The sequence below is a fragment of the Hibiscus syriacus genome, unplaced genomic scaffold, assembly GCF_006381635.1.
Source record: "Hibiscus syriacus cultivar Baekdansim isolate YM2019G1 unplaced genomic scaffold, ASM638163v2 tig00112261_pilon, whole genome shotgun sequence".
Taxonomy (NCBI): Eukaryota; Viridiplantae; Streptophyta; class Magnoliopsida; order Malvales; family Malvaceae; genus Hibiscus; species Hibiscus syriacus.
This window is the reverse complement of record NW_024063289.1, coordinates 65,264-76,668: the sequence shown is the minus strand read 5'-3', so window position 1 is coordinate 76,668 and position 11,405 is coordinate 65,264. Positions and strand designations below refer to the sequence as shown.

Genomic DNA, 11,405 nt, shown 5'->3' with positions numbered 1-11,405 from the left:
TCTTTAATTGAACTAAGTAAAATTTTGTTTCATTCAAACATCACCAGTCTTATAACTTGAACAATTATTATGAAATAATTATTCAGAGAAAAATCGTAATATAATATTGTTGGTTACCAATTCAAAACCATTTTCAAGCAGTGATAGACAGTTCTGTTCTATTTTCATAAAAAAATAAGATTGTCTAACACGTTTGATTTAAAACCCAAATTAATTTTTGCTAAGCATAGTTTAATATCATAATATTTATTCATACTATTAGTTATATTTAATACTAACTATATTAAGGAACTGCAAACATTTTATTCTTGTATGCATGTCAGCTAAGACTTTTAGAACACAGTAGGATGTTATCATTGTTACCTGTAAATATTTCCTTGGGGATTGATGCCAAGCTAAGTATGCACTTAGTGAGGCAATCATATAAATATTCAAAGCAATGCAACTTATAAATATAAATGAGTAATAATATTCAATGCAATGTGATCACGTTACCTATATTACAGCCATGTTACCATAATTTAACATGATATAACCGGATATAAAGTTTCTTACCAATATGCTTGTCACTCGTAAGCTTATTTTCCTGTTTATCATTTATTAACCAATAAACCATAGCCAAAACGTAAATCTATAAAGACTATGGGTATTCGAGTCAAATATGCACCGAAGTGATAATACACATAAGGTCATGCCCACCATATTCACTGAAGTTCTTACACATAAGGTCGTGCCCACCATATGCACCGAAGTGCTTACACATAAGGTCGTGCCCACCATTACTTTTCTAAATTTGCTGATTAGGTCTCCTAACTTTCATAAAATTACATAATGGTCCCCAAATTTTTCTAAGGCTTGTAAAATACTGCCTACATCATTTCCAGCCCCTAACTAAATTTTCCATAATTTTTCTCATCCTCTATAGTCAAGGTTGAATTCTTTGTATGTTCAAGATTATGGTTTTCATGATTTTACTCGATTTTGATTCGATTCGAGAATGAAATCAACTTCGATTCAACCTTATAAAATCTATACAATCAAAATCCTAACTTAATTTCATCAAAACACATCTTTCTTTTAAGGTCAGGGTTAGGCTGAAACTTCATATGTTTATATGATCATGTGGAAGTGATTTTAATCATCAATCATGCTTGGAAATGATTCTACAACCTCAATAACATCAAAATCTTTCATCAATTCCATAAACCCTAGAATTTGAGATCTTTGAACACAAACCAAATTAGCAAACAATAATAATACCAAATGATAGCATTTTTCGAATAGAACAATTTTCTATTTCACGGCACGATCCAAAATGAAAAGGAAATTGCTCAAAAATGAAAAATAAAAATTCTCTTACCTTGTTCATGGGGAGCACGAAATGTTTGCTGAAAATGACTAAGTTTTCATGAAATTTCTAATGAATTTCATGTTAATTTACCTTATATTAAGCTTAAATGAATAAAATATTCATTTAATGATAAATGTTCATTTTGCCATTAATGAAACTTGATATTTACCTTAATACCAAGCCACATAAACCTTAACATCTTCCAAAGTCAAAAATGGACAAAATAATTTGCCCTTTACAACTTTACTCATTCCATTTTCCAAAAATTTCAATATTGTCATTTTTCATCCAACGGTCCAAATTGAACATGGAAATAATTTATCAAATCCAATGGTCCATATTATTTTCCATCATTTTAAAATATGGAAATACTATTTCTAAGCTTAATTTATCATCCTTGAAATTTTCCTGAAATTTCTATACAATCTGATTTACCTAATTTTTACCAGACTTTAACACTTTCCAGTTTTTAACACAATTTAACAATAATATGATTTCAATAAAACCCCACTCTCAAGAGTAAACTATCCTATGGAATAAAAAATATTGTTTGGAAAATTAGCACTTAGGTCCCTAAACTTTTCTAAAGTTTATACTTTGGTCACTTAACATTCAAATTTTACATTTTGATCACTAACCAAAATTTTGGGGTATTAGACAACAGAGTTAGTATTACATTTAAATAGTGCGTAGTAGTCGCAGTTATTATGGTTAGAGACTCTGTAGGGGTGTTCTCATGGAGAGGCCCTTAGCAGGAGATTAAAAGAAGCATGAATCTCTTATTTCAGCATTAGAACAGCTAAGCCTTAAGTATGTAGCATTTGATCTAGGTCATGCATGTGCCTTCGCTTAGTACCTTCTCTTCAGCACGCTTATGTTTATGTGACTTTTAAAGCTGCTAATGATTAGGGATTATACTACTAGGCTTTGTAAGCTCAGCCTTCGGATGTTCCCGCTGGCAAGTTGGTAGATCAAGCAGCTTGTGGAGCACCGCCGCAGCAGGACTTCCAACATCTCCTTCAGAGTATTGTACTGTAGCTTTAGTGGGCATGTGTATTCATAGAACCTTACCATGTATTTGAGTTGTAAACCTCGGTATGTATTATTTTTTATTTAAATTATGTGTCATGGAGCCCCATTTTATAAAATGTTTTTATGACAATTATGTATGTTTTTAATTATGATACCATTGAATATGTTTTAAAATAAAACGATCAAGTTTTGAAAATCAGGGTTACCTCGGTAGTCCAATATGACACTTTAAGCCCAATCAGGTTTAGGGTGTTACCAATCTAGCGACATCTTTTCTTTGCATGTGTCTTCTCTAACAGCACTTGGGGGGGGGGGGGCTGCTTTGGAGTTGTGTAGGTTGACCAAACAAATTTCCAGTTGAGAGGAGCTGCAGTGGGTTTTAACGAGGTTGAAGGATAAATCTATGCTAGTTTACTGAAATTTGTTTCGAATGCTTCAATTTATTTCATTTGACAGAATATATTTACTTAGCTTGGCAGAATAGGAGAGTGTTTGCTGGTGCCGGTAGGAGTGGTGAGGATATCTTGGATTCCATTAAGGAGCTTGTCAGAATTAAGTTTCTTGGCAAAGGTGTAAATAGATTGCACCAAGCAAATTTTCCTCTGTAATGCTTGGGGGATTGCCTAGAGTATTAAAGCATGTGCTTTAGTAGGATGGTCTTTATTTCTTGGGGGATAGTACAGTTACAGTATATACCCCGGAACAACAATAAGGTCACGGATTTGATGGCGAAGATAGCAGATAGAAGAACCCATGATTGTGTTCATTATCTCTTCCCCGTCAGAGGTCCAAGCAATCCTTCAGGTTGATATAATGAGCACTGTAGCTGCTTAGTTATAATCTTTCACCCAAAAAAAAATTTACTCACATTATAAGAGTGAAATAAAAGGAAAAAATGATTTCCCTTCTAGAAAACTATCTCTTCTTCTTCAGTAAATTCACTTTAACATTAGGTAAAATACACAACCCTCAAAAAAGATAGTTCATGATCTTACAGTTGTCTCCACATTTGAAACAATACAATCAAATATAAAAAGAAAACTATAAACAAGAATCACTTGGCCACCCCCAAGAACCATAGAAACCTATCTCCCCTGCCATTCTCCTTGGTGCATCACAGCTTCTAAAATGACTCACATATAAACAAGAGTAGACATAACAATAAAAGGGATTTTTAGGCCCGAAGCAACGTATTTTTTTGCAAATAAAAAATAAGATTTCACGGTAGATTTAATTCTAACGTGCCGAAAGATTGCCTATATTTCTCGCAAAAGTACTAAAATGCTACTTTCGCCGGGACAATTCTATGCAAAAGGATTTCCTCCGGTGGAAGCAAAGGGCCCTTGGACTGGAACATTCCTACCACGATAGAAAACAGATTTTAACTTCCATAAGTATGATATAACAATTCATGTATGTTGAGAAATATGTAATTAGCATTAATGTGGAGTAATCCCAGGCAGATTCTTGGAAATCTCTTTTCTATTAATATGAGGTTGCTGATATGGTCTTTTTCATTCTGACAAGCCAAAACATTGAATGGAATTCTTTGAAAAGAGGGAAGAAATAACATATAAGGAAGATATACATTGGGGAAACACAATAATAAGTGATAAAATTGACTATAACATAATAAAATAACTCACGACAATTGAGAACTTGGTGCTTGGCTAGACATGGATGCTAACCCACCTGCAGAAATAAACCGAAAAAGGATTCAAAGATCTAGTTTAGGAAAACTTCATAGTCCATTGCCATGAAGTTTTTAACAAAGTATCAGTTTTGCTTCTGTTTTTCCTTTTACTTCACCTTTGTAAATGTCCAGTTAGATCCATTGAATAACATGAACTTAACAACTATGGCTAACTAATTCCAAGGAAACAACAAGAACTACCTTGTGGGGTACCCGGGATATACGGAGTCACTGGATTCTGAGGAAACCATGGTTGCGATACACCACCAAGAAAGGTAGATGGTAACTGAGCATTAGGAAGTGCGGTTTGCAATGATCTCGTATCCAAAAACTGGAATATGCCATAAAGCAGAATCAACTTTATTAGAATAATTCAAGTACTGTCTGCCCTTTCCACAAGTAATATACTCCAAATTAGTGGAAAGCAAGGACTACCAAAAAAAAAGTAAAACTATTATTGGTGTCCACCACCATCATAAGGTGGTTGCAAGCATGATAAAGATTGACATTTCATCTACTTACAAGTTCCTAATTCTCTTTCAAATATGAAGGATTTTCATGTCAACTAGAATCCAGAAACTTCAGAATAGGTAGGTGGAAAAACTAAAACAGTAATGTTTAGAAAATGCCGCTGATATTCAGAAATGAATAATGAACAGCCTAATTGGATCATCGATACAAGATGTTCCATTGTCACCGTTTAGTTTCACCGTGGAAACTTAATTCACATTCAGGTGTAAACCTCACACATATTTAGAGAATTCTAATATTTAGACACCCTGAGAGACTAATTATCCTTGAAACGAAGGCACATGGATCGAGTCTCCTCTCTCTCCCCCTCTCTACAAAACTTAAACCTCAGGCCTCAAAAAAGGGTATGTTCTCAGCAAGATCAACCAAATGCAAAGAGACCATAAGTATGCCAATAATACAATAAAATAGCAGTAAATATTCCCTTCAAAATAAATGGTAAGCAAACTGTACAATCCCCGTCAATAGAGCCAGCACATTAGCATTGATAAAACAAAAACACGTTTTAACCTCAGGTAAACATCAACAGATTCTGCTGAAACAAATACATGTAAAGATACTCCAAAGAATCAAAATGCATGATATACCTTATCATTTTGTTCCGGTTCATAATCATAAGGAAGATCAAATGGATTGGTTGATTTATGACCAGCAGCATGCAACTGTTTCTCTCCCTGCAAAAGTAAGTTAAAAACCTAAAGAGATTAAAGGCACCCTCAGTTGCAATCCACGGAAGAACAATGACTATCATGTGAGTTATAACCATCTCTAGATACAATCTTCTAATGATACTGAAAATATGCTCTATTTTATTTAGTTAGGACTCAGTGGAGACATAGAAATTGAAAGAGTTGTTGGCAAGAGAGTTTGAAACCAAAGACTTGGGGACATTACGATATTTCTTAGGCATGGAAATGGCGCGATTGAGAGAAGGTATTGTTATCAACCAAAGGAATTATATTCTAGACTTGCTTTCTGAGACTGGAATGATCAGTCGTAAGCCTTCGGAAACACCCACGGAAACTAATTTGGTGTTATGCAACGAAGGTAGTCCCGTAAGTAAAGAGCAATATTAGAGATTGGTAGGTAAGCTTATTGACCTATCGCTAACTAGGCCAGACATACCTTTCTCTGTCAACATTGTGAGTCAATACATGAATGATCCTAGAGTTTAACATTTAGAAGATGTGTATCGAATCTTGAAGTATTTGAAAATGAAACCGGGACATGGTTTAATCTGCAGAAAGCATGAAGATAGGATAGTAAAGATTTTTTCATATTCTAGTTGGGCTGAAGAGTTAACGGACAAGAGGTCAACTACGGGTTACTGTTCATTCGTGTGGGGGAAATTTGGTGACATGGAGAAGCAAGAAACAAGCCATAGTTTCCAGAAGTAGTGCTGAAGCAGAATTTAGGGCGATTGCACTTGGGATCTGTGAAGGTGTTTGGCTACAAAGACTATTAACCGAGTTGAAGGTATGTGATAGCAATTATTTTGAATTTCAAAGTGACAGCAAGTCAGCCATAAGCATTGCTAAGAATCCAGTTCATCATGGCAGAACGAAAAATGTGAACATCGACAAACACTTTATTTCCGGAAAGGTTAATGGTGGTACAATAAGACTAACGTATATTCCTTCAAAAATCAACTAGTGGACATTCTGACCAAGGCATTTCCAAAGGTTACTTTCTACGAGATCGCATCCAAGCTGGGTTTCTATAATATTTACTCCCCAGCTTGAGGGGGAGTGAATTATAACCGTCTCTAGATATAGTCTTCTAATGATATTGTAAATATTAATATTTTACTTCATCTCTAACTCTAATTTTATTTGTAAATAAGGACAAAGTTTATTTAGTTAGGACTCTTAGATCAACTAGAACTCTAAAACCTTTGTATAAAACCCCCCGTACTGCTTCTATATTTTTTTTAAGGATAATAAAAGTTTTATTTTCACCAGCAAACACACAATTCTACATATTAAGTCAAAAGAACAAACCAAAAGTGGATTCGCCATTGGAGCATATGGTGGTGCTATGCCATCCCTATTTGTTATATTAGCAGCAGGGAAACCAGCTTGTAAGGCAGCTGCTTGGAAGTCGTCATTATCAAGGCTCTGCAGGAGCAGGTATTTTAAACATAAATTGAAGAAAAGTAAATCTTCGGCATCATTATAAAAAGAAGAAGCGAACCTCTGAAACTCCTAAGCTGAAATGTAGATTAGTGGTGGCCGAATGATTGTATGCTACAACTTGCGGTTCCGTAGAAAGTGATTCAGCAGAATCAATAAAAGCATTCCATGACTGTTCAAAGATAATGAATAACATAACCATACACAGGACTGGGAAACTTTATATTTCTAAACATAAGTACATAACCATATACATGTCCTTACCTGAGTGCTATCTGCAGCAGCGGAGGACTGACCCACATGCAACCCCTCTCGCCATTGACTAGATATTACAGAAGAAGAAAGAGCACTGGAATTTTCAAATAGCGGCCACTGCATGGTTGTGTTTGGAGATTGCAGTTGGTCAAACTTCACTGACAAGTCTCCATCACCGGGCATTACGGCAGGCGAAAAATTTTCAGTTACTGGTCCAGAAGTTGCAGGCTGAGGAGTATCAAACATTGCCCATCCTTCATTTTTAGGTACAGATAACTCTGGCAATTTTCCACCGAAACTAGCAGCTGGGGTCTGCTCAGAAATCCCAGATAATAAGTCTATAGAAGGAATAGAAGGGGAAGGTTGATATAAACTCCCATGCGGCATCAAAGATGCTGCAGGTTGAAATACACTCTCAGAGGAAACTAATAAGGTTGCAGGTAACTGAAACAAATCTATAAGTGGAGAGGCAGAAGTCTCAGGCACATTAAAGTGATCCAGGCCACCATAATTCACAGGAACAGATGACTGGGAAACACTAGATGCTTTATCATGACGGGAACCAGCAGTTTGTTCAGGTTCAGAGACAACATCCAGTCCAATGCCTGAGTTATATGACTTGACAGACATGGAATTGTCATCAATTGACCCAAAACTTCCCGTGGATTTAGTTCTCTACTTAAAGCAAAAATTCTGATGTCAGTTACAAATGAGATGATAACAGATATAAGCAGTTATAAGATACACACAATAAAGGTTCTAAAGCAAACAAAGAAAAAGGTGCATTTTCTTGACTAGCATCTCACACATTTAGTATCACCATGATCACTACAACTCGATTAGCATACTATAGATTCACATTACAATAATCATAAGGTTAGCAGAGTAACATTAGTACTCATAAGAAAGCCAAAAGGTAACTCTCACATGTGCATATATTTATAGGTCTTTGTGTATTCACAGAGCTTGCAGATGAAGTAACTGATACTACAACCATAGTATACATGCCTGAACATTGAAAAAACAGATTAAAAGAACAATAAGTTCTGATGGAATATTTTTGAAAATTGCCTGGGCAACATGATTTATCATTTAGATTTGATCACTCTTCTAGATGTTAATAAGAATGCATAGTAGCCCAGACAGTGTTATGGTAACGATGATTCAAAAGAATCATATATTTCCAGAGCAGGCAAATGACTTAAAAAGAACAGTATGTGTGAGATATCTGACATGCGGTTGCGGGATCCGCGCAGCATCTTTCTTAGAATTTGGATTCACAAACAAATTACTTCTTCGACGTTGTGCATCTTCACTAAAGACATCTGTTCGAGGTTGAGAATTTGGGCTTCCAAATACGATTTCCTTCTGAAAATTTGGTGACCCTGTACCAGATTTGAAAGTATCACCTCCACTGGAGGCAGAGTAGTCTGACAATCTAGGAGCTGAACCCTCATTTGCAAACCTGTCCTCAAACATTTGATCGCATAAGCGACCAGGACTGAAGATAAAACTAGACGTTTTCCTCACAAAGATGCCTCGATCTGAACCAGTATTCCTAGCAAGCGTGGCAGCAACTTGTTTTCCATAACGCCGATTTTCATATTGATAGTCATAAGGTGGACTTTCAGAATACGAGTGATAAGAACTTGGACGCCTTATAGTATCTCCACGATTACTAGGGCTCTGTCAAAGACAACCATAATTTAAGCTAATGTTCTGGGATATAGTGAATTGAATTCAAATAAAACTGAGAGAAATAAACATAGAACACCCCTATCCAAATATTTCAATTTTCTATAAAAATGACAGATAAAGAAAAAAATTCTTCAGGAAAGAAATCGAGAATTAGGAAGTTCAACTTCAGACCACATGATCCACAACCAAAACCATATTTCTTCATTTTCTAATTAATAAACAAAGCCAAGCAGCACAAAGGTTTAACAAAAAAATTTGGTTTGAAGACTAACCACTATTTAATATGCTAGATAGAACTACCTGCATGCCTATAGAAAGCTTGTCAGATGTTTCTCGTCCAACATATTTTCTGTCCACATATACGTTCTTTATAAACTCTCTGATTTTATTAGCATTGCTGCAATAAGAAAGATTTATTAGAAAACCCAAATCCTCAAGATCATGCCTAGAATGGAAGTGATATATAATATGTTCTGCACCTGCTGCTGGGTAATCTTTGCCTCTGCAGGTCCCAATCTTTGAGATATATGTCTCTTGCACGCTGAAAATGGTAAAATGGTGAACATCTCATCACCATGTTAATTAACATACAAATTTTCCATGGATAACAACAAATGAATCACTAGTTCAAACCTGATTACCACCATTCTGAAGAGCTTCAACTTCTTCTGAAATGAACTTTGACATTGATACGGACTTTACACGATGTGTAAACTCACGACTGCAATACAATTTAACATAATCACAAATTACCACAAAGATAGGACAAAAAAGGATAAAGATTTGAAAGACTTGAGTCTGATTCATGCTACACCACCTGAATCATGCAAAGCAAATACAAAAATACCATCAACCAAATTCGAATACAAAGATGCAATAATTCTTTAAGTTTCAGAAGTTTAAGACCATCACAATGAGAAACAAGAAAAGTTACAAAAAGCAAAAAATAAATTGCAAAAATCATGATGCATTGATCCATACAACTGATAAAGTTACATTCCACCAAATATGTAACGCTTCACAGGAGTGGCAATTATTTATAGAGGAAATTGACAATGCTTGTAAACTAAAAGAAAATACTCACTGGATCCCACTGCAAGTCATGCAAACGAAAGTCCAAAAGTTTGTGCAAACATACTGAGGATTCTGCAATGATAGGTCCCAAAACCAATATCAAAGAAATTGGGGATGTGAATATATATATATATATATATATATATATATATATATATATATATATATATATAATTCAACATTAGAAGCTCTAATTAAGTTAATCCATTCAACCATGGCAAACAACTATGTCAGACTAGATTAAGCATAACAAAAAAGGAAAAACTGAATTTGAAATCTATTTGTATGAGTCGATTACAAAATGAAACGAACACCCTTTTCGAAAATCTTATTCATAGTCCTGAAATTCATTACTAATAGTTGAATTGCAAAAAACTCATTTTCATAAACAATTTCTATAGCTTCAAATACATGGTCTTCTTCTTCTTCCTTTAAACAAAACCCAGACTATAATCAGACCTTTACTATCACAATTCACAACAATCAGCTAAAGTCGTTTCTTACAAAATAACAGGGGGAAAAGCCCAGTTCTAAAACCATCATGTAACCAGAAATCTCTCTCCATTCTGCTTTACCCATCAACTAAAACTCACTCTTCCAAGAGAATTTAAATAAATTTCAGGACCCGTATCTTCTTTTTCATTTTCACATGCTTTGTCAGCCATGAAAAACTCCAATAGGGAAAAGCATGAGAAAATTTACCACGCTGTTACAGTTAATACAACGACGATTAGGAGGAAGCTTCATGAGACCTCTTATTATCTTCTCGTTTCTTTCTTCTTCTCTTCTACTTCCCATTTCTCAAAAAAAATGATCTTACAAAATTAACAATAAAACCTCAAACAAGCTCTCAAAGGTTCAAAAATAAAAGAATATATGAAAAACCGGAATGAATTCAATACTTTACATTACAGAATGCATGCATGCATGCATCAAGGGAAAACGAAAATTCTAGAGGTTTGGTTTTGGGGGAAATTTTCTGAAAGAAAGAATAAGGAAAAACTGTTTGTTTTATTATACTCGGATGTCTCTGATTGGGACAAGAACGCTCTGTGCCTTTCATTTTTTAACAAAATAATTATCAAATCATGGACGTTTAAATATATATTTGGCAAGGCTTTCTTTTACTACTAATATAACTGACAAAAAAAAAGACTAAAATAAGTTTCAGATTATTTTTTAAGTTAATATTTTTTCCCATGTAGGGTAAAGATAGTTGCACAAGTTAGATCATATGTATTAGTTTTATCTTCAAATACTTAATAAATGTATGTTTAAAATAATATATTTAAATGTCTGAAAAAATTATATTTAAATTATGTGATTCGAGAATCTCTTTGTCCAACATATTGATTTTAAGCTATAGTGATCCCAAACTTGATCAAACTCATATCTCGAATATTGATAGTTGTTATCTTTCAAAAAAAACTCGGGATTCCAATATCAAAAACTATCTTTGATTGTCGTACTAATATGGTTATGGTCAAGTTTAATATTTGTATTTGAAATCAACATATTTTATGATGATTTTCTCAATTTTTTATTGTTTAGATATAATTTTTTTTCTAACGTTGACTTTTAAACACGCATTCATTCAATGATTGAACAAAAGATTGACAAATGTTTATCATCATCGTTG

General features: G+C 34.4%; 1 protein-coding gene across 4 annotated transcripts; it reads right to left on the bottom strand.

Moving 5' to 3' along the window:
- Positions 1-3,359: 3,359 nt before the first annotated feature.
- Positions 3,360-10,828, bottom strand: LOC120176954 (probable ADP-ribosylation factor GTPase-activating protein AGD14). Of its 4 annotated transcripts, none has more exons than XM_039183227.1 (13): positions 10,469-10,828; positions 9,777-9,838; positions 9,326-9,413; positions 9,172-9,233; positions 8,993-9,089; positions 8,228-8,680; positions 7,004-7,669; positions 6,801-6,911; positions 6,608-6,724; positions 5,195-5,281; positions 4,278-4,407; positions 4,030-4,075; positions 3,360-3,742 (listed from the first exon to the last, which is right to left on the bottom strand). In XM_039183227.1, the coding sequence occupies exons 1-13, from the start codon at positions 10,562-10,564 to the stop codon at positions 3,688-3,690; spliced, it is 2,070 nt and encodes a 689-aa protein (XP_039039158.1). In that variant the 5' UTR covers positions 10,565-10,828; the 3' UTR covers positions 3,360-3,687. The 4 variants fall into 4 exon arrangements, 3 of the variants coding, with proteins under 3 accessions (XP_039039158.1, XP_039039159.1, XP_039039160.1); XM_039183228.1 differs by having other exon boundaries at positions 6,623-6,724; XR_005521365.1 differs by having other exon boundaries at positions 3,682-3,742; positions 5,195-5,351; positions 6,586-6,724.
- Between the last annotated feature and the right edge of the window lie 577 nt (positions 10,829-11,405).

What these genes read in the sequence shown, in the direction of transcription:
- LOC120176954 (XM_039183227.1), bottom strand. Translation starts at nt 10,564, where the DNA reads ATGGGAAGTAGAAGAGAAGAAGAAAGAAACGAGAAGATAATAAGAGGT. An exon ending in AGCTTTCTATAGGCATGCAG is followed by an intron (nt 8,681 to 8,992) that starts GTAGTTCTATCT and finishes TGTCTTTGACAG; the next exon opens with AGCCCTAGTAATCGTGGAGA. An exon ending in TATCCCGGGTACCCCACAAG is followed by an intron (nt 4,076 to 4,277) that starts GTAGTTCTTGTT and finishes TTATTTCTGCAG; the next exon opens with GTGGGTTAGCATCCATGTCT.